The sequence below is a fragment of the Myotis yumanensis genome, unplaced genomic scaffold, assembly GCF_028538775.1.
Source record: "Myotis yumanensis isolate MYYU_CA2020_CCGP unplaced genomic scaffold, mMyoYum1.0.hap1 SCAF_14, whole genome shotgun sequence".
In the NCBI taxonomy this organism is placed as follows: domain Eukaryota; kingdom Metazoa; phylum Chordata; class Mammalia; order Chiroptera; family Vespertilionidae; genus Myotis; species Myotis yumanensis.
The window spans coordinates 296354-316423 of NW_027223765.1; the positions used below are offsets into that span (position 1 = coordinate 296354).

The following is a 20070-nucleotide window of genomic DNA, read 5'->3' on the forward strand; positions in this document are numbered from 1 at the left end:
GTGGGTGCGTGCCCGGGACCGGGGCGGAGTGCCAGGGTGCACGGAGGACCAGCAGGCCTAACTGGCTCGGCCTGTCCCCAGCTTCTTCGCCAGCAGTGGCTCAGGGTTCGAGGCCTTCTTCACGGCGGCCGGGACCCTGGTGGTGGCCGTGTGCACCCGGAAAGAGTACCTGACCGTGAGCCTGCCCGAGGTGTCCTTCGCCGACTCTGCCTGGGTGAGCCTCCCTCCTCGTGTGGCCGGGCGGGGGGCCCCAGCCCAGGGGGTCCCTACCCCCGCCGACCGCCCGATGCCGTGCTTCCGTCCAGCACTGTGTGGCCATCGTCCACATGCCTGGCGGGCTCTTCAGCCAGAACCTGGTGCACATCTACAAGGACGGCCACCTGGTCAAGACAGCGCCCCTCCGCTGCCCCTGCCTCACCGAGGTGCACAGGCAGGGCTGGGGGGCTTTGGGTGTCTGGGGGACCTGGACAGGGTGGGGTCTGGAGCCTCGGGGTCTGTGCAGCCCTGGGGGCCACTGTGCAGCGCTGGATGCCGGTGGACCCCAGGCTTGGCTGTGAGCGGACTCCCCCCTTACCCGCCCCCGCCCCGGCTCCGCAGTCCTTCTCTTCCTGCTGCATCGGCTCCGCTGGCCACCGCACGACAACCACCACCACGGGGCTGCCGGCGCCCGCGGGCCCCACCGCCCTGGCCCCCGCTCACCCCTCCCTCACCCGCTCACAGTCCGTCCCGGCGACCACAGGGCTGGGCTGGGGGTCTGGGCTGGGGGCCCCTCCGCCGGAGGGCAGCATCAGCTCCACCCTCGCAGGCACCCAGGACACGCGCTGGGGCAGCCCCACCTCCCTGGAGGGCGAGCTGGGGGCCGTGGCCATCTTCCACGAAGCCCTGCCCACGGCAACCCTGCAGGCCCTGTGCAGCCTGGGTACGCAGCCCCCCCCAGCCCCCGCCCCCCCCAGGGTCCCCAAACCGGGTGGTTGGAGTCTTAAAGTGCCCAGGCTGGAAAGTGGGGGTCTCAGGGGAGAAGGCGTCCCTGGAAGTCCTCTGGTCGGGGCTTGGCCGGAGGGGCAGCCGGGTCTGAAGGCCCCGCCGACCCACAGGGCCCAACGAGACAGCACCCTTCAAGCCCGAGGGTGACCTGCATGAACTCGGCGCCAAGCTGCTCCTCCATTACTCACCTCAGGTACTGGGGGGAGGGGCGTGGGCTCACCCCGTTACCTCCCCCGGCACCCCACCGTCTGCCGCCCTCCACCTGACGCTGGCTGCCCGCTCCTCCTGCCCGCAGGCCTGTAAGAACAACATCTGCCTGGACCTGTCCCCTGGGCACGGGCTGGACGGCCGCCTGACGGGCCACAGGGTGGAGACGTGGGACGTGAAGGTGCGTGTACACACGTGGGCGGTGCGTGTACACACGTGGGCGGTGCGTGTACACACGTGGGCGGTGCGTGTACACATGTGGGCAGTGCGTGCGGAAAGCGTGAGCGTGGGCACGTGTGCGTACAGGCTGGGCTGGGGAGAGGCACGGTGCCCTGGGAGGCCTTTAGGAGACCTGGGTTCAAGAGCAAAACTTCCCTGGCCCAAGCGCCCAGACCAGGCATGATGGGGTGGCCTGGCCAGGGAAGGGCTGGGAGCTGCCTCTCACAGCTGCCCCGCCCCCCAGGACGTGGTGACCTGTGTGGGGGGCATGGGTGCCCTGCTGCCCCTCCTGGAGCGAGTGGCTGCCCAGCCCCAAGAGGCCGAGGCAGGTCCGGCCGAGACGCATGACCTGGTGGGGCCCGAGCTGACCTCTAGCCACAACACCCAGGGCCTGACCCTTCCTCTAGGCATGTCCCCAGGTAAGTGTCCGGGTGCCCGGGCCGAGGGAGGGAATGTTGGCACCGTGGGGGCTGGAGGGCCTGAGTCTCTGTGGCCATGGCAGGCCCTTGACACACACCTGTCCCCTTCCTGGTGGCCACAGAGGAGCGGATGGAGAGGAACGCAGTGGCGGCCTTCCTGCTGATGCTGCGGAACTTCCTGCAGGGCCACCCTGTGAACCAGGAGAGCCTGGTGCAGTGCCAGGGCCCTGCCATCCTGGGGGCGCTCCTGCGCAAGGTGGGCCTGGGGGCCGGCGAGGGGCTGCCCTGTCTGGGTGGGGGACCAGGCGGAGCCTCCTGGGAGAGGTGGCATTTGAGAGGGGCCTTGAAAGGCTGGGCAGGCCCGGTCGGCAAGCTCAGTGATTGAGCGTCAACCTACGAACCAGGAGGTCACGGTTAGATTCCCGGTCAGGGCACAGGCCCGGGTTGCGGGCTTGATCCCCAGTGTGGGGCGTGCAGGAGGCAGCCGATCCATGATTCTCTCTCATCATTGATGTTTCTCTCCCTCTCCCTTCCTCTCTGAAATCAATAAAAATACATTAAAAAAAAAAAAAAAAAAGGCTGGGCAGGGTGTGGCTGAGGGTCGGGGGAAGCACCAGCTCAGGCTGGGACGGGGGACTGGTCAGCGGGCTGGGGGCTGGCACTTCAGAGCCTGGAGGGGGCCCTGAGGGGTCCGAGCAGGCAGGGCGCTGGCGTCTGTCCGCCTGTGCAGGGCAGAGTGGGAGCCGGGAGGCTGGCCGGGCGGTGGGCAGGGCCGGGCACCTCACTCCACCTCCTCTGCTCCAGGTGCCCGGCTGGGCCATGGACATGAACGTGCTCAAGTCTGCCCAGCTGCTGATGGAGCAGGTGGCCGCTGAGGGCAGTGGGCCCCTCCTGTACCCGCTCTACCACCACTTGCTCTTCAACTTCCACCTCTGGACCCTCAGCGACTTCGCTGTATGCCTCGGTAGGTATGAGCCTCGGGTGGAGGGACGCCGCCACGACGGTGGAGAGTCTGAGAAGCTCCGCCCCTGCTCTGAAGGGACAAGTTTGCCCTGGGGTGCCTGAGGGGAACACGCCCCTCGCTGGGGGTGTCGGGTAGGAGGATGGGAAAGGGCCCAGCTCAGGCTGGTGGCCTGAGCCCTCTGCGATGCCTGCCAGGCCACATCCAGTACATGGCCAGCGTAATCCGCAAGCACAGACAGAAGCTGCAGAAGAAGTACGGGGTCCAGTTCATCCTCGACGCCCTGCACACCCACTACAGGTGAGGCTGGGGAGGGGCAGGTCGCCAGGGGCTGCCCAGCGGCCTCTGGCCTTGGGGGCCGGGCGGTCCAGTCCCCCCAGCTCACTGCCACGCTCCCTGTTCTCTCTCCTCTGTGCCCCTGGGTGTGGGGGCCCGGCCTGTGCAGCTCACAGCGGGAGTGCCCCCTGGCGGCCGACGAGCTGCGCATGGTGCAGACGGCACTGCTGGAGCTCCTGGCGCCGAGCTCCCTGGCCGAAGACCTGCAGGTGGTGCTGAGCTTCCTGGCGGCTGCGGGTGATGCCGGCCAGGTAGGCTGGAGGCCGGTGACAGGGCGGCTTGGGAGAGGCCGGGGTGTGCACCCCGTGGGGAGGCCCAGCCCAGCGTGAGCCTCTGTGTCCCCCAGGTGCTGGGCGCCCTGAATGTGCTGCTGGCACTGCTGCAGGGCCCAGCTGCCCCGTTCGTGGCTGGCTTCCTGCTGGAGCCGGGAAACCTGGAGGTGCTGCTGGCACTGCTGGTGCGACCGTGGTCACTGCCCCAGCTGCCCAGGCGCGTCTGCAAGGTACGCCCAGCCCACCCGACCCTGGTGTCCCTCCCGCTGTGGCTGCTGAGGCCCAGGGCGCTGCGTGTGGCTTCGCCTCCGCGGTGACTTCCTCCCGGTGGTGCCGTCCGCCCAGGTCCTGCGCAGACTGCAGCAGATGGAGCACCTGCTTGAGTACAGCCGCCAGCCGCTTCGGCTCCGAGAGTGTGGCCTCCAGGGGCTCGTCGCCTGCCTGCCGGAAGGGGCGGCCTCCCTCCAGCTCTGCCGGGGCCTCTACAAGCTGTTCCTGGGCACAGGTACCACCTGCTGGGCTCAAAGGGCAGGCCAGGTGGAGGGGTGACAGGGCTCCAGGAACAGGGCAGGTGGGAAGAGGGCAGGTGCTGGTGTAGGGGCCGAGGCTGAGCCAGCAGGGGAGGATTAGGGTGAGGGTCAGGCTCCAGCTCTCAGGCCCCTCTGGCCCTCTTCCCAGACTGCCTGAGCCTCTCAGACCTGATGGCCGTGGTGCAGCTGTCCCTCCAGGCTGACCTCGGCGTCCGCCTGGACATCTGTCGCAAGGTGAGTGCGGGCGGCAAAGCTTGGGGGCGCCGCCCCGAGAGCTCACTTTGTCTGCGGCAATGAGGGGTCCTGGGCGTGTCGGGGGGAGATCTCTCGGGCGAGCCCCTCACGCTCGGTGCCTGGGCCCGCAGCTCTTCCACCTCTTCTACGGGCAGCCCGACGTCGTGCGGCTGCTGGCCCGGCAGGCTGGCTGGCAGGACGTCCTGACGCGGCTGTACGTGCTGGAGGCCGCCACGGCCGGCAGCCCCCTGCCCTTCCCCTCGGAGCTGCCCGCCTCCCCAGAGCCAGCCTCACCCAAGCCACTCACCGAGTCCCCTGAACCTTCGGACGTCTTCCTGCCCTCGGAGGCCCCCTGCCCGGACCCCGATGCCTTTTACCAAGCGCTCTCCCCATTCTGCACACCCTTGGACCTGGGCCTAGAACGGTCCAGTGTGGACTCGGGCAACATCGCAGGTGGCGGCAGCGGCGGCAGCGGGACCCTCACTCCCGCCAGCCAGCCGGGCACACCCTCCCCGCTGGATGGGCCCCGGCCCTTCCCCGCGGCCCAGGGCCGCCACAGCTCCAGCCTCTCCAACGTGCTGGGGGACGGCAGCCTCCCAGAGCCCACCGCCAGTGGGGACGACACCTCCAATACCAGCAACCCTCAGGTGAGGCGGGCCCCCGCCACCGTGTGGTACTCACGGGGACGCCTCGAGGCACAGGGAGGGCAGGTAGCCTTTCACAGGGGTAGCCCTGCCTAACATCAGGGCTGCAGCTGCCAGTGGGGTCCCAGCATAGGGCAGGGCTTTACAGGTCCGTGGACAGCCCTCTGCGTCCTGCCTGGTGCTTCTGGGCCTGGGGTTTGGCCTCTGCTTATTCTATGGCATCCTCCAGAGCATTCCGGGCATTGTGTTTTTTTAACGTATCTTTATTGATTTCAGAGAGGAAGGGAGAGGGAGAGAGAGAGAGAAACATCAGTGATGAGAGGGAATCATGGATCGGCTGCCTCCTGCACGCCCCCCACTGGGGATCAAGCCCACAACCCGGGCATGTGCCCTGATCGGGAATTGAACCATGACCTGCTGGTTCATAGGTTGACGCTCAACCACTGAGCTGGGCTCCCGGGCAGTTCTTGAGGCCTGTGAGGACTGAAATCTAGTTTTGTGAACTGCCTAAGCCTCTCTTAGGGGTCACTGAAACCCCGGGATTCTCCCAGGAATCCAGGCAGTGGCTGAGGCCTGGCTACCATTCTTCCCGGCCTCAGAGCCAGGCCATCTATTGGCTGAATGCTCTGCCCCGGTGTCCCTACAAGTGGTGGGCAAGGGGTGCCGACTGGGATAACATGAGGCCAGTCTGACCCCCCCCCCCCCGTCCCCGTCCCCGGCCCACACCTTGCACCACCTGTCTGGGCCCACAGCAAACCCCTGAGGAGGAGCTGTGCAACCTGCTCACCAACATGCTGTTCCTGGTGACGTGGCGGGGCGTGGAGGACAGCGACGAGGCCGCCTGGCGGGAACGTGGCCAGGTCTTCTCGGTGCTCACCCAGCTGGGGGCCTCGGCCACACTGGTGCGCCCCCCAGACTGCATCAAGCGCAGGTGAGGGGTGCCCCGGGCCGTCCGGAGGCCTGCGGGGAGGGCAGGAGGCGGGGGGGGCAGGCAGCAGGCAGACACCTGAGCCCCTCGCCCTCCCCAGCCTCCTGGAGATGATGCTGGAGTCAGCCCTGAGCGACATCAAAGAGGCCCCGGCCGGGGGCCTGGCCAGCCTCACCCGGCAGGTGCTCTGGCTGCTGCGCCTGCTGCAGGACTTCCTGTGCTCAGAGGGCCATGGCAACCAGGAGCTGTGGAGTGAGAAGGTGTGTGTGGGGGGGGCGGTGGACGCGTGCAGTCCTGGCTGTGTGAGCCCCACCGGGCCCCCTGCCCCGCCCTGACCTTGCTCCGTCCCCATGGGTGATGGCTGCTGGGTGTTGTGTGGCAGCTCTTTGAAGGTGTGTGCAACCTGCTGGACCGCCTGGGCGCCTGGTCCCACCTGGCCAACGGCACGGCGGATCTCCGGGAGATGGCACAGATTGGCCTGCACCTCGTGCTGGGCTACATCCTGTTGGAGGACCCGCAGGTGAGCACTGGTGGGTGTGGGGAGGGCGCGACGGCCCCGGGGAGCTCCGGGAGCCTCGAGTACCCACACGTGCCTTGTGCCCGCAGCTGCACGCCCAGGCCTACGTGAGGCTGCACTCGCTGCTGCAGACCGCCGTGCCCATGCGCCGGGAGGAGGCCTGCTATGTGCTCTCCAAGCTGGAGGCGGCGCTGGCGCGGGCACTGAACGCCTCCCCTGGCGAGGTGGGCGCGGAGGACCCGGAGCCCCGGACCCCAGCAGCCGCCTCCGGGGAGCGCTGCTCGTGGCTGGTGCCGCTGGTGCGGACGCTGCTGGACCGCGCCTATGGGCCTCTGGGGCTGCAGTGGGGGCTGCCCTCCCTGCCGCCCACCAACGGCAGCCCCACCTTCTTCGAGGACTTCCAGGCCTTCTGCGCCACCCCCGAATGGCGCCACTTCATCGACAAGCAGGTGCCCGGGGCGCGGGCGCGGGCGCGGGCGGAGAAGTGGCGCCGGGAGCCCGCATCGAGCGCTGGCCTCCTGCCCCTCCATCCCCCTCCACCCCCAGGTGCAGCCCACCATGTCCCAGTTCGAGATGGACACCTACGCCAAGAGCCACGACCTCATGTCCGGCTTCTGGAACTCCTGCTACGACACCCTCATGAGCAGCGGGCAGCGGCGCCAGTGTGAGCGCGCGCACAGCCGGCGGGCCTTCCAGGTGCGCGCGGGCGGCGGGCCTGGGGGCGGCGGGCCTGGGGCTGCCCCGCCCCGCGGGGACCGGACGCAGCCCTGGGCTCACCATCGCTCCCCCCACCCCAGGAGCAGGTGCTGGAGCCCGTGCAGCGGCGGGCGCGCCTGGAGGGGCTGCGCTACGGGGCGGCGCAGAAGCAGCAGGCGGCGCAGCTCTCCACGGCGCTGCTGCACTGGCGCGCGTTGTGGCGGCGCCTCTCCAGCCCCTGCGGGGCCTGGGCCCTCAGGTGGGCGGGGCTCGGCCCTCGGAGGGGCGGGGCGGGGCGGGGCGGGGCGGGGCCTGGGCCATAGGGTGGGCGGGGCTGGAAAAGGGCGGGGTCCTAGGGTGGGCGGGGCAGGGAATGGGCGGGGATTGGGAGGGAGGCAGGGACCTGGGCCATCGGGTGGGCGGGGTCTGAGCCTTCATGTGGGCGGGGCTAGGGTAGGGCGGGGTTCTAGGGTGGGCGGGGATTGGGAGGGAGGAGGGGACCGGAGAGCCAGGCTGCCTTTGGGGGGCCTGGGAGGAACCACCGGCATCTCCGCAGGGACCCGCCCACGCCCCGGTGGAAGATGTCCCGGGCCGAGACGTACTCACGCATGCGACTGAAGCTGGTGCCCAACCATCACTTCAATGCTCACCTGGAAGCCAGTGCCCTCCGCGACAACCTAGGTGAGAGGGAGAGCCGGTTGGGCCCGCCCGACCCCACCTGCTGCCCCGTCCATTTCTGGCTGAACACCCGTGGGCCCATTGCAGGCGAGGCCCCCCTGACACCCACCGAGGAGGCGGCGCTGCCTCTAGCAGTAACCAAAGAGGCCAAAGTCAGCTCCGTGCCCGAGGAGCTGCCGGAAGACCAGCTGGGCGAGGAGGAGCTGGCCTCCCTGGAGACGGCGTGAGTGGGGCTGGGAGAGCCGACGGGGCCGGGCGTCTGCTCCGGGTACAGGAGCGGGGGTTTGGCCCCGAGTCCATTCCCTCTGCCGCAGGGCTAAACACCCTGAAGGACTGTCCCAAATCAGGCGGGGCTGGCGAGAGGTGTCGCCCAGAACAGATGTTACTCTTTCACAGCGAGGCACCCAGAGCAGGGCAGGCAACACAGACCAGCCTCGGGGGGGCCCACGGGAGTGGGCAGGGGCTGAGCGAGGGGAAGCTGGGCACACGCGCTGGTGTCCTGGCAAGACATTCAGAGACCCAGGGGCAGGACCGGGGGCCAGTCTGGACCCTGAGCAGCTCCTCCCTCTCCTCTGAGTTGATGGCACTCGGAGCATGCTCCTGGGCTTGAGGGAAGGGGTCCCAGAGCCAAGAGCCTGAAGTGGGTGCTGACCCGCAGGATGGAGGCGGCGGAACTGGACGAGCAGCATGAGAAGCTGGTGCTGTCAGCGGAGTGCCAGCTGGTCACGGTGGTGGCCGTGGTCCCAGGGCTCCTGGAGGTCACCACGCAGCACATATACTTCTACGACGGCAGCGCCGAGCGCGTGGAAACCGAGGAGGGTGCGTCTGGTGGAGCTGCGTGGAGGGAGGGCAGGGGTGGCGGGTCCGCTGGGCCAGGCTGAGTGGCTCCCGCACCTGCTCTCCGTCCTTGCAGGCGTCGGTCACGACTTCCGGCGGCCGCTGGCCCAGCTGCGAGAGGTCTACCTGCGGCGCTTCAACCTGCGCCGCTCCGCGCTGGAGCTCTTCTTCATCGACCAGGCCAACTACTTCCTCAACTTCCCGTGCAAGGTGGGTGGGACAGCAGCCTCCTCTCCCTGCCAGGCCCCCAGGCCTGCGCCCGGCTCCATCCCGCCCCACACCCAGATGCGGAACCAGGTGTACAAGTGGCTCCTGCGCCTGCGGCCGCCTGCCCAAGGCTACCTGAGCAGCCGCTCCCCGCAGGAGATGCTGCGAGCCTCCGGCCTGACCCAGGTGGGAGCCCTGGACTGTGCGGGGTGGGGGAGGTCACGGCCCTGTGGTGGCTGGACATTTCCAGGGGCTCACCTCTTGCCTGCCCTGCCCCCCCAGAAATGGGTGCAGCGGGAGATATCCAACTTCGAGTATCTGATGCAACTCAACACCATCGCCGGGCGGACGTACAACGACTTGTCGCAGTACCCTGTGGTGAGAGCCGGCTCCGTACCTCCACCCGCCCCCTGTCGGCCAGCCCGGTTCACCCAAGTGTAGGCACCGATGGGGGCCGCCCTGAGCCTTGTCCTAGGCCGGTGTTGCCTAAGCCCTGGCCTCTGTTCTTGCCACTCCCCCCGCAACACACACACACCCACACACCCAGCCCCACTCTTGTCCCCTCCTGGCCCGTTTTCCCTGAAGGGTACCCTGTCCCAGGCAGTCCGTCCGGCTCCCCTGTGGCCTCTCCTAGTGGGTCCCCACCTGTGGGCTCTGCCCATCTTCCTGAGGGTGAGGGCAGGGCAGAGCGGGCAGGTAGGCCATCAGGACCCTCATGCAGCTCCTGCCCGGTGGGCGGCCAGTTCCCCTGGGTCCTACAGGACTACGTGTCCCCAACCCTGGACCTCAGCAACCCGGCTGTCTTCCGGGACCTGTCCAAGCCCATCGGTGTGGTGAACCCCAAGCATGCCCAGCTCGTGAGGGAGAAGTGAGCATGTGGGCAGGGCTGGGCTCGGAGGGTGGGACGGGCCACGGGAGGGCTTCTGCCGACCCCCCCCAACTGTGACTCCAGGTATGAGAGCTTCGAGGACCCAGCGGGCACCATTGACAAGTTCCACTACGGCACCCACTATTCCAACGCCGCGGGCGTGATGCACTACCTCATCCGCATGGAGCCCTTCACCTCCCTGCACGTCCAGCTACAGAGTGGCCGGTGCGGCCCAGGGAGGGTGGCAGATGGCCGGGGGCGGGGAGGCCAGCGTTTGAGGGGAAGAGGCAGGTCCTCTACCCCGTCGTCACCGCCTCACTTTGGCCCGTGCCCCTCTCTGCCAGCTTCGACTGCTCTGACCGGCAGTTCCACTCGGTGGCGGCGGCCTGGCAGGCCCGCCTGGACAGCCTGGCCGACGTGAAGGAGCTCATCCCGGAATTCTTCTACTTCCCCGACTTCCTGGAGAACCAGAACGGTAGGGACTGGCGTGGGGATGCAGACGCAGGCCACGGGGAGCAGGTGTGGTGGGGAAGGAGACGCGGGTGGGCAGCAGGGAGGGGGAGCAGGTGCAGTGGGGGAGGAGATGGGGGTGGGAGCAGGTGTGGTGGGGAAGGAGACGCGGTCCGGGGAGTGGGTGAAGACAGCTGACCAGTCCTCTGTTCCAGGCTTTGACCTGGGCTGCCTCCAGCTGACCAATGAGAAGGTGGGCGACGTGGTGCTGCCCCCGTGGGCCAAGTCCCCTGAGGACTTCATCCAGCAGCACCGCCAGGCCCTGGTGAGGACATGGGTCATGTAGCCAGGCAGCCGGGGTGGAAGGTCAGGGTTCGGGGTCAGCTGTCTGTCCCTGGACTGACCGCCCCTCCCCGTCCATCCCCAGGAGTCGGAATACGTGTCCACCCACTTGCATGAATGGATTGACCTCATCTTTGGCTACAAGCAGCGGGGCCCGGCCGCGGAGGAAGCCCTCAACATCTTCTATTACTGCACCTATGAGGGTGGGCAGGCCCTGGGCTCACGCGGAGGCTGGGCACGGAGGAGGAAGGGTGGAGGCAGAGGGCACGGAGGAGTCCTGACTGCTTGGTCTGCCCGCCCAGGGGCTGTGGACCTGGACCAGGTGACGGACGAGCGGGAACGGAAGGCTCTGGAGGGCATTATCAGCAACTTCGGGCAGACTCCCTGTCAGCTGCTGAAGGTAAGGCCAGCGCGGAGGCCACGGGCAGGGGTGTCCAGGCCACGGTGCTAACTGGCCACTCGCCCGCCCGCAGGAGCCGCATCCAGCCCGGCTCTCCGCGGAGGAAGCAGCCCAGCGCCTTGCCCGTCTGGACACGAACTCGCCCAGCGTCTTCCAGCACCTGGACCAGCTCAGGGCCTTCTTTGCGGAGGTGAGAGGGGGCCGGGCCTCGGCTTCCTACTCTTAAATGAGTTCAACCTGCTGTTGCCCTTACCAACCTGTTGGGGCAGAGGGAAGACCGACATCAGGGCCACGGACACTCAGACACCCCGGGAAACCAGAGGACTGGGGGTGCAGCTGGGCAGGAAAAGGCCCGGACGCAGCCACCCCGAGGACCTCGGGGAGACCGGGAGGGCGGGCATCTCCATGGACGCTCCCTCGCCTTCCTGCTGCGTCTCGCACGCCCCGGGGCCTGACGTTCTTAGGCTGCCCTCTCCTGCCCGCAGGCTGGGGGGACGTGGAGTATCGGGGTGGGTGGAGCAAGCTTGAGGCCCTGTCCACCCCAGCTTCTCACCCACTTTCTGAGGCGCCCCCTGAAGACCCACTGGTCTCACACGTGCTTCCCAGTGGGACCTGGGGCCTCTGGGGGCGGAGAGTCAACGAGGCAGCAGTGCCCAGGGAGCAGGTGGTGTAGTGGGGCGCGGGCTGGCCTCTCGGACACAGCCAGCCTCCCTCGACCCGCAGCTCATCAGCGACGGTGTGCCCCTGGTGCTGGCCATGGTTCCCCACCGGCAGCTCCACTCCTCCATGACCCCGGACCTGCTGGTAAGCGCGCTGGGCAGGATGCCACCGGCCCCGCCCCCTCTCTGACTGCACCCCAAACCTGCCTCTGCTCCCCTTGCTCGCAGGTGACCGTGAGTGCCAACGGACTGCTGGGCACCCACAGCTGGTTGCCCTATGATCGCAACATAAGCAACTACTTCAGGTTCATCAAAGACTCCACCAAGTGAGAGGGCTACGGCAGGGGTCCCCCCCACTAAGCAGGATGCTGGCCTCGGTACCCTGGCCTCACCTGTCACTCCCTTCCTTGGTCAGGGGGCAGCGGCTGCTGAGTGGCCCCTGGGTGCCGGGCAGTGGCGTGAGTGGGCAAGCCCTGGCAGTGGCCCCCGACGGAAAGCTGCTGTTCAGTGGTGGCCACTGGGACGGCAGCCTCTGCGTGACCGCGCTGCCGCGGGGCAAGCTGCTGAGCCAGATCAACCGCCACCTTGGTATGAGCGCCCTGAGGCTGGGGTGGTGCGGGGCGGGGCGCGTGCCAGAGGCTGGCCGGGAGGCGTGACAACTCTGTTCTACTTGGACCTTCCCCTCCCCACGCAGACATAGTGACCTGCCTTGCACTGGACACCTGTGGCATCTACCTCATCTCAGGCTCCCGGGACACCACCTGCATGGTGTGGCAGCTCCTGTACCAGGTGTGCCGGTGGGCAGCTCGGTGGGGCCCCCGTAGTCAGACCTGCCGCCCGCCCACCCCTCTGCAGGCTTCCAGTCAGTCCTGCTCCTCTCGTCCCCTTCCCTTCATGACCCTCTAGCTCTCTGGCTTCACCCCGTCCCCTTGCGCTCCTGAGCCGTAGCCTCCCTGTTCAGGGGCCGGGATAATGGGGTGCCCCCAGGCCTGAGACAGCCCTGGATTCCCACAGGGTGGTCTCTCGGTGGGACTGGCATCGAAGCCCATACAGGTCCTGTACGGGCACGAAGCTGCCGTGAGCTGTGTGGCCATCAGCACGGAACTGGACATGGCTGTGTCCGGATCGGAGGTCTGTGTATGCCTGCGCCCGGGGGAGCCGACGGCTGGGCACTGCCTCTGGAGCCCAGAGCCCCTGCCTAGCACCCTAAGCTGCCTTCCTACAGGACGGAGCTGTGATCATCCATACTGTACGCCGTGGCCAGTTCGTAGCAGCACTACGGCCCCCAGGGGCCATGCTGCCCGGACCTGTGTCCCACCTGGCGCTGGGGTCTGAGGGCCAGATCGTGGTGCAGAGCTCGGCGCGGGAACGTCTGGGGGCTCAGGTATGGGAAGGGGCACGGGTCAGGACGGGGTGGTTGGGATTCTGTGCTTGCTGACACCTCCTGCTTCTCCCAGGTCGCCTACTCCTTGCACCTGTACTCAGTGAACGGGCGGCTGCGGGCCTCCCTGCCCCTGGTGGAGCAGCCCACCGCCCTGGCGGTGACGGAAGACTTTGTTCTGCTGGGCACAGCCCAGTGTGCCCTGCACATCCTCCACCTGAACAAGTGAGCCCCATGAGCCCCACTGTCTATGGGTTCCTGGTCCCTCAGGGAGGTGGCCATTGACAGAGGAACCAGGAGGTGCCCCCTGTGGATCCACACCCTCTTTGCATGCTCACTGCACGTCCTGCAAGTCCCGTCCCTGCCTCCCCGCCCCCCACTAGGGAGATCTCGCCAAACAGGGCATTTAGGAGAATGAGGAGTCTGCTGGGTGCCAAGCTGCCCCTCCTTCCCTCCCTGCAGACTGCTGCCGGCTGCGCCTCCCCTGCCCATGAAGGTGCCCATCCGCAGCATGGCGGTGACCAGGGAGCGCAGCCACGTGCTCGTGGGCCTGGAGGACGGCAAGCTGATCGTGGTGGGCGCGGGGCAGCCCGCTAAGGTGAGGACAAGGGCGGGAGGGGGCTCGAATGGGGCGCGGAGTGATGGTCTTGGCTGACCCACCGCTCCTCCCACCAGGTGCGCAGCAGCCAGTTCGCTCGGAAATTCTGGGGGTCCTCGCGGCGCATCTCGCAGGTGTCCTCTGGGGAGACCGAGTACAAACCGGAGGAGGAGCGCTGACCACCTGCCCGTCCCAGCGCGGGCCCCGCCCCCAGCGCGGGCCCCGCCCCCAGAGCAGGCCCCGCCCCCAGAGCAGGCCCCGCCCCCAGCGCGGGCCACGCCCAGGAGCCAGCGAAGCTGTCAGCTGGCACTCGGGGTGGGCGGTACCTCACCCCCACCCAGCTCAGGGATTGGCGGGCGGAGTCACTCCCGGAAGTCCCGCCCCTCGCCGGCAGAGGGGCATCCGGGATCCCAGCCCGGGCCGGGACCGCACAGCACTTTCCGCAGAGCCTGGGGCGGGGAACCCAGCGCCCGAGCCCCGGTTCCGGCAGCACCGGGACCGGCCGTGGCCTTAACCCCGAGGCGGCCCCGCTCCCGTTCTCGGCAATAAACGTGGCCTCGTTTTGTAGCTGCTCCGCCTCCCGTGTCTGCGCGCGCGGCTCCGCCCGCCGGGTCACCCTCAGGACTCGGACCCCTGGTCGTGAGCCCTCCGGGCGGCTCGTCCCTCCCGTGGCCTCCGTTTCCCCGGCCGCCCCAACCTGCCCCTCGGGCCCCTGCCGCCGGCTCCCGGCTCGTGCTCGCACGCTCGGTCCTCCACGTGGCCGCCGGGCAGCCACCCGTGCGCCCCGCCTTCCGGGCGGCGAAGGTGGGCGCGTCTGCGCGATCCTCTCTGGGGCGTGGGGAGCCCGGCCCCGCCCGCCACGCCCCCGCCGAGCCCGTCCTCGCGCCTCTGCGCCCCGGCGGCCCGGACCCGGCCTCCCGGGGTTCCACACGGTCTCCTCGCCCGGCCCTTGGGAAGCTCAGCGGCCGCGGCCCCGCCAGGGTGAGCGGATCGGGGGCGCGCGGAGGGTTGGCCGCCACAGGCAGGAGCGGAGCCCAGAGCGGCCTCTGCACCCGCCCGAGACCGCGGTCCCGGTGCCGCGCCCGGGGGAGTGTGTGCGGGCAGCCGGGCGTGAGTGGGCCTGCGGGGTGCTGCTCTGTGCGGGCGTGTGTTGCGGGCCCCGAGCCGGGTGCGTGGTGTGGGGTGGTGGAGGCTTCAGAGCCGCAGCCCGAGGAGGGTCAGGCAGACAGGACCGTCCCAGGCTCGCCCACCACCGGGATCTGCCAGGACCCAGAGGGGCCCTCATGCGGTAAGTGACACCCACTCACCCCGACACGTGGCAGGGCCCGGGCAGGCAGCCTGTGTCCCGGACCCACTTGCCAGCTGCGCCCTTCGCCGGAAGCATGGCGCACGGCCTCGGCACGGAAGTGGGTGTGGAGTCCGGGGCGGACAGGCCCGTGTGGCCTGGGGGGTTGGAGGGCTTCCCCAGCCGCTTCATCCCTTTTCCAGACAAGATCCTTCCTGGCCTCCTCCCCAGGCCTCAGGAGGCGGTCCCAGCAGGATGAGCCCAGTAGGTCCCCGGTCCTGGGATGGAGTGGGCCTGTACTCAGGGTTCTGGCCTCTGGCCCATATGCCCTGTGACCTTGCTGGACCCAAAGCACCCTCGTGTCCATCCTCAGCAGGAGGCGAGGGCGGGCACACTGGAGTCACTCCAGGAGTCCTAGGCACTGGGTTCCTGGCTCCTGCTGAGCAGTCTGGAGCCTCCCACCAGCCAGTCATGGGCTGAGATGGGGTGGGCAGCTCCCTGGTCCCTCCATGCCATCCCTGGACTCTGGTTTGCCAACCTGCCCGCCTCCCTCCTGAGCTGCACCCCGGCTCCTCTTGGCCAGCTGGGGCCAGTTCTCACCTCCACTGCGTCTGACACGAGAGGAAACTGGTCCAGGTTGCTGAGTGGGAGTGGGAGGGTCAGCCAGCCCTGGGGGGAATCAGGGTAGAGTGACCCAGGAGAGGGACTCCCGACATCAGGCCTGTGGCTTCGCTTTCCCCCCATGTCCCTACACATAGCGCCTGGGGCCTTAGAGAGGCCCCCCATCTCCGTGCCTGGGCACTGCCCCTAACACTCCGACCCCTTCTCCACGAAGAGACGCAGCCCCTGGGAGCACTACCCGCTGGCAGAGCGATGCCTCACAACTCCAGCCACGGGGTCGGCATGGTCCGTGGGGGTAAGCACCTCTCGATCCACGTTTTGGGCACAGGGCAGCATGGAAGTAGCCCAGGTAGGTGAGTCACACTCAAGGTCGGTCATGGGCTCTGGAGTTCTTGTCCGCGGTGCCTGCACAGGATTGTGGGAGCAGCCGGCCTCCAGGCAGAAGGAAACCGCAGCATTTCCGTGCCTTCCAGTTCAGCTTCGTTTTGTGAAACGTGTACAAGGTGTCCTGTGCACGGAGGCCCCATGGAGACCGCCATGAGTCAAGGCGGTTGGGAAGACAGGACACATAGTTCAGGCCACAGGAGACAGAAGAGGTGCAACCAGAGGCAGAAACGGGGAAAACCAGGAGAGATCCCGGAAGCTTCCCACATAGGAGACCCCTTCCAGACGGACAGGCGGACAGGCAGGGAAGGCGGAACAGCAAATGCAGGCGCCTGGGAGGCCCGGAGAAGGAAGGGCAGCTCTGGGAAGGGTGGTGAGCAAAGGAGAGGCTATGGGAGATGAGCAGGGGAAACGGCCAGTCCGCTCTGGATGCTGTGCTGTGAGCTTTTATTATTATTTTAGTTTTACCTGAAATTTACCATTCTATTCTAGGTTCTTAACCGTTTGAGTCCCAAGCAGCGCAATTGTGCTGCTGAGATTTTATGTCGAGAAAACATACGATTCCGTTTGAGTCCCAGGGGGTATTGAAAAAACACTGTCGAAGAATCCCAAACAGCGCAACCGCGCTTTCTCTAAATGAGTACGAAAAGACCCAAACAGCGTGATAGCGCTTGTTTTATTTTATGTCGAGAAATACCAAGCAGCGCGATTGCGCTGCTTGGGACTCAAACGGTTAAATTGCATTTTTTGAAAATGTATTTTTATTGATTTCAGAGAGGAAGAGAGAGAGAGAGAGAGAGAGAAAGAGGAGAGAAGAGAGAGAGAGAGAGAAACATCAGTGATGAGAGAGAATCATGGATTGCCTGCCTCCTGCACACCCTCGACCGGGGATCGCGCCCACAACCCAGGCATGTGCCCTGACCGGGAATTAAACCGTGACCTCCTGATTCATAGGTTGACGCTCAACCACTGAGCCATACAGTCCAGGCATGTATGAGCTTTTGACTACAGAGGAGGGACTATATTTCAAATCTTTTGGCAGCCAAGTCTAGGTGAGGCCGCCCAGGGACCTAGCCTGGGTTCCTTGCCCCTGACCCGGTCCTTCCTTTCTTCCACAGATAAGACCTGGAAGGAGCAGGACAGGGACAGGGAAGGAGCGTGGAGAGGCGAAGCGGGCGGCCTGGCCTGCAATGCCTCCTCCCCATTCCCCCCGGAGCCTCCAGGGGCCGCAGGCAGCAGCATCCCTGTCTACTGTGCCCTCCTGGCCACCGTGGTCCTCGGTCTGCTTGCCTACGTGGCCTTCAAGTGGTAGGTGGCCTGGGGACTGCCCTGTGGGACCCCTTCCTGTCCGGACTCCCAGCCAGCTCCCTGTCTCAGTGAAGGTCGGAGCTGACTGGCAGGGCCCCTGCTCCCACAGCTGGCGCTCCCATCAACAAAGACAGCAGCTGGCCAAAGCTCGGGCTGCGGAGCTGGGCGCCCTCGACAGGGACCCGGGGCACGGGGAGAGCAGTGTCTTCCTGGACTCTCCTAGCGGCCAGGGTGAGTCCCTTTCCCTGGGGAGCAGGGACCTAGCTCTGCCCGCCGCCCAGCCCATCTGACCCTCGTGTCTCCCACCCAGGGCCACATCCGGAGCTCGGCCGCCGGCTTTACCTCCATCTCCCTCAGCAGCAGCAAGAGGAAGTGGAGCGGCTCCTGGGAGTGTCGGGCGACCCCGACAAGGGCTGGCAGGGCCTGGCAGGCCGCCTGGGCTACCAGACGGAGGCTGTGGAGACCATGGCCCGGGGCCCGGCGCCTGCCTGCGCCCTGCTGAGGGACTGGGCCGTCCAGGGAGGCAGCGGTGCTACCCTCAGGGTGCTGGAGGACGCCCTGGCCGCCATGGGCCGTGAAGACGTGGTCCGGGTCCTGGGCCTCCCGCCTGAGGGCTGCTCTGTGGTGTGAGCCAGGCCCCCCACAGCCTGGCCTCTCGGGGTGCAGCCCTGAGCTCCCTACCACGGCCTCTCCCATGCCCTTCCTTTCATGGGCTTCCTGCCTGGGTGGGCCCAGCCTGCTCCGTTCTGGAGGGACTCAGAAGGTGCAGCCATCCCCCCCCCGCCCCACTCCCCTGGCCCCATGTCCCTCTGAGACAGAGACCAGGATCTGGGGGAGCAGGCAGGAAGGAGTGGGCCTGCCCTCCTGCTCCCTAGCCCCTCCCCTTCCTTGGCCTTAACTGTTTTTCTACTTTTGTATCCATAGTAAAGGCGGCTCTGGGTTACTGTGCAGGCTCTGTCTGGCTCCGTGGGCCTGTGAGGCAGTGGGTGGCTAGGAGGCTGAGGCCCTGAGAAAGGACGGGGTCCTGAGTTATGGGAGGAACCTGGGCTGCAGGCCGTGTGCTCCCGTGCAGGAGGCAGGAGCTGTGGGGCTCGGCGCCGAGTTCGCCTCCTGCACCTGCCGTGCCCGGGCGGTCGTGCTGGAGCTGTTACTTTGTCAACTCAGCCTCCTTCGCTGGAGAACAGGGACGAGAATGGCAAGTTCAGCCGGTTCCCCCCACCTGAGACTCGCAGGTGGCGGCGCCCGGCACGGCGGGGAGGCTGGTCCCCAAGGGCCTCTGGGCACCTACCTCTCGAGCTAAAGGGAGAAAGGGCCACCGTTCCCAGGCCCACACTCCGGCCTCAGGAGAGGGAGGGCCAGCGAGCTTCCCTCGCTGCGGATGTGCTGTCTGCACGAGCCGAGGGCTGGCAGATCCCCCCGCCCACCTGAGGGGCAGGTGAGGGCACGACAGCCGCAGCCCAGCCACCTGCAGCCCACGCTGTGCTCCCTTGGGAGGGAGAGGCAGGCAGTGTGGTGACCGCCTCGGGCGAGGGCTGCGGCAGCAGACAGGCCTGCCAAGGGAGGACTGACGGCTACCATCCTGGCAGCCACCCCCAAACTGACTCAGGAAACGTGGGGCCGTCATGGTCCAGGGGCCCAGGGCAGGCCCCGTCCCCTGCTGAGATGGCACAGACTGAGGACCCAGCTCACCAGCTGCTGCTGCTGCTCCTGAAAAACAGCTCCTGGGGCGGCTCGACCCCCAATCTCTTCCTTCACAGGGAAGGCACTGCCTGGCCGGCCTGGCTCAGGGGCGGAGTGGTGACCTATGAACCAGGAGGTCACGGTTCAATTTGGTCAGGGCACAGGCCCGGGTTGCAGGCTGGATCCCCAGTGTAGGGCGTGCAGGAGGCAGCCCATCAATGATTCTCTCGATGTTTCTCTCTCCCTCTCCCTTCCTCTCTGAAATCAATACAAATATATATAAAAAAGGCAGGTGGGGGGGGGGGGGGGGACACTGAGCCACCTTCATCCTGAGATGACCCTGGGGCAGCAATAACCCAGGAGAGAAAGCAGGAAAAGACCCAGCATTCCCACAGCTAGAATCAGACGAGCCCTGGGGACACCACACCCACTTCAGCAGTGAGTGGCCGCAGCTGACCACGGATTGGCTGGGCGTGAACGTGAACCGCTCTCAGTGAGCTGGCAGCCTCCATCACCACTGGGGACTGGAGCTTGAAGGTGTCCGGGGCATGTGGAAGGGAAAAGATTGTGGAAAAGCCAACAGTGGTAAACCAACAGGACTCCTTCCTCTTCAGCGGTCCCTTGTGCACTGCCCGGCTCCTTGGGTACCTTGGGTGCATCTGGCCGCGCCCTGCAGGCCAGCCCACCCCGCAGACACTCCTAATGCACTCGAACTGGCAGGTCCAGTGCCCAGTGATTATGACGGAAAGAGGTTTTCTCTTACTGTGTTAACATGTCCTTTCATACAAGGACAGGAGATGAGTAAGTGCCCCTCACCTGTTTGCTCATCCGAACGGAGCCGATTCCTGCACCTCAGGGCTGTGAGGTCCTGAGCACAGCCTGAGCTCTAGGATCCCGGTGCACCCACAGGCAGTGAGCGCTGCACCCACCCCACCCCGATCTGAGAGCCCGGTGCACCCACAGCCGTGAGCGCTGCACCCACCCCGACCTCAGAGCCCAGGGGCACTGCTGCTGTGAGGAAGAGATGGACCAGACTCTGCAGATGGGCCCGGGCTGGCCTGAAGCCTCTGGCGCTCATTGCCCGGACAGGGGTGTGTGGGGGGTGGTCTCCTCCAGATGCCCACTCTCATCCACCTGTGCACTGCGCCCCACAATCGGGGTCCCCACCTATCCTACGTCTAGTGTCCAGGCCCAGTGCCAGGTGGACTTGTCTCTGGAGGGAAGTCCCTGCCAGGGAGATGTCGGCCTCGCCTTCGCTGAGTGACTCCGCCCCTAGCACAGCCACAGGGCCTGTCAGTCACCTGCAAGCACTGCCTCAGCCCAGCCCCTGGGGCTGTGAGGACAGGCCTGCGGCCAACATGACTCTGGACTGCACTCCTCTCCTTTCTCCTCCAGGAACCGCAGACACAAACATGCTCAACTAGC

The 20070-nt window shown here is 66.9% G+C and overlaps 2 protein-coding genes across 4 annotated transcripts in view; both read left to right on the forward strand.

Moving 5' to 3' along the window:
• NBEAL2 (neurobeachin like 2) overlaps positions 1 to 13688 on the forward strand; it is a 27502-nt gene extending 13814 nt beyond the window's left edge. Inside the window, exons 14-55 of one of the 2 annotated variants that reach the window (XM_070391122.1) lie at positions 82 to 214; positions 306 to 422; positions 598 to 919; positions 1095 to 1177; positions 1280 to 1372; positions 1655 to 1829; positions 1952 to 2085; positions 2634 to 2793; positions 2988 to 3090; positions 3236 to 3377; positions 3473 to 3628; positions 3744 to 3903; positions 4077 to 4162; positions 4294 to 4809; positions 5559 to 5737; positions 5835 to 5994; positions 6117 to 6254; positions 6341 to 6700; positions 6798 to 6947; positions 7049 to 7206; positions 7504 to 7628; positions 7713 to 7848; positions 8284 to 8444; positions 8539 to 8855; positions 8952 to 9047; positions 9413 to 9537; positions 9622 to 9762; positions 9882 to 10012; positions 10203 to 10312; positions 10415 to 10532; positions 10632 to 10729; positions 10803 to 10919; positions 11453 to 11533; positions 11617 to 11714; positions 11804 to 11976; positions 12083 to 12177; positions 12403 to 12519; positions 12614 to 12772; positions 12846 to 12994; positions 13232 to 13367; positions 13445 to 13568; positions 13605 to 13688. In XM_070391122.1, coding sequence (XP_070247223.1) covers positions 82 to 214; positions 306 to 422; positions 598 to 919; positions 1095 to 1177; positions 1280 to 1372; positions 1655 to 1829; positions 1952 to 2085; positions 2634 to 2793; positions 2988 to 3090; positions 3236 to 3377; positions 3473 to 3628; positions 3744 to 3903; positions 4077 to 4162; positions 4294 to 4809; positions 5559 to 5737; positions 5835 to 5994; positions 6117 to 6254; positions 6341 to 6700; positions 6798 to 6947; positions 7049 to 7206; positions 7504 to 7628; positions 7713 to 7848; positions 8284 to 8444; positions 8539 to 8855; positions 8952 to 9047; positions 9413 to 9537; positions 9622 to 9762; positions 9882 to 10012; positions 10203 to 10312; positions 10415 to 10532; positions 10632 to 10729; positions 10803 to 10919; positions 11453 to 11533; positions 11617 to 11714; positions 11804 to 11976; positions 12083 to 12177; positions 12403 to 12519; positions 12614 to 12772; positions 12846 to 12994; positions 13232 to 13367; positions 13445 to 13546 — 6310 coding nt within the window. In that variant the 3' untranslated portion in view covers positions 13547 to 13568; positions 13605 to 13688. Of the gene's footprint in view, positions 1 to 81; positions 215 to 305; positions 423 to 597; positions 920 to 1094; positions 1178 to 1279; positions 1373 to 1654; positions 1830 to 1951; positions 2086 to 2633; positions 2794 to 2987; positions 3091 to 3235; positions 3378 to 3472; positions 3629 to 3743; positions 3904 to 4076; positions 4163 to 4293; positions 4810 to 5558; positions 5738 to 5834; positions 5995 to 6116; positions 6255 to 6340; positions 6701 to 6797; positions 6948 to 7048; positions 7207 to 7503; positions 7629 to 7712; positions 7849 to 8283; positions 8445 to 8538; positions 8856 to 8951; positions 9048 to 9412; positions 9538 to 9621; positions 9763 to 9881; positions 10013 to 10202; positions 10313 to 10414; positions 10533 to 10631; positions 10730 to 10802; positions 10920 to 11452; positions 11534 to 11616; positions 11715 to 11803; positions 11977 to 12082; positions 12178 to 12402; positions 12520 to 12613; positions 12773 to 12845; positions 12995 to 13231; positions 13368 to 13444 lie in introns of both variants that reach the window. The other variant, XM_070391121.1, reaches the window with a different exon arrangement.
• A 906-nt stretch (positions 13689 to 14594) lies between these two features.
• On the forward strand, positions 14595 to 17909 carry LOC138992390 (death domain-containing membrane protein NRADD-like). Of its 2 annotated transcripts, none has more exons than XM_070391125.1 (5): positions 14595 to 14655; positions 15488 to 15568; positions 16776 to 16965; positions 17075 to 17196; positions 17276 to 17909. In XM_070391125.1, the coding sequence occupies exons 2-5, from the start codon at positions 15526 to 15528 to the stop codon at positions 17593 to 17595; spliced, it is 675 nt and encodes a 224-aa protein (XP_070247226.1). In that variant the 5' UTR covers positions 14595 to 14655; positions 15488 to 15525; the 3' UTR covers positions 17596 to 17909. The 2 variants fall into 2 exon arrangements, with proteins under 2 accessions (XP_070247226.1, XP_070247225.1); XM_070391124.1 differs by having other exon boundaries at positions 14615 to 14655; positions 15411 to 15568.
• Positions 17910 to 20070: the final 2161 nt, after the last annotated feature.

Excerpts from the sequence above, each read along its gene's own strand:
- LOC138992390 (XM_070391124.1), top strand. Across the intron at positions 16,966-17,074 it reads GCCTACGTGGCCTTCAAGTG|CTGGCGCTCCCATCAACAAA; the intron begins GTAGGTGGCCTG and ends CTGCTCCCACAG. Across the intron at positions 17,197-17,275 it reads GGACTCTCCTAGCGGCCAGG|GGCCACATCCGGAGCTCGGC; the intron begins GTGAGTCCCTTT and ends TCTCCCACCCAG.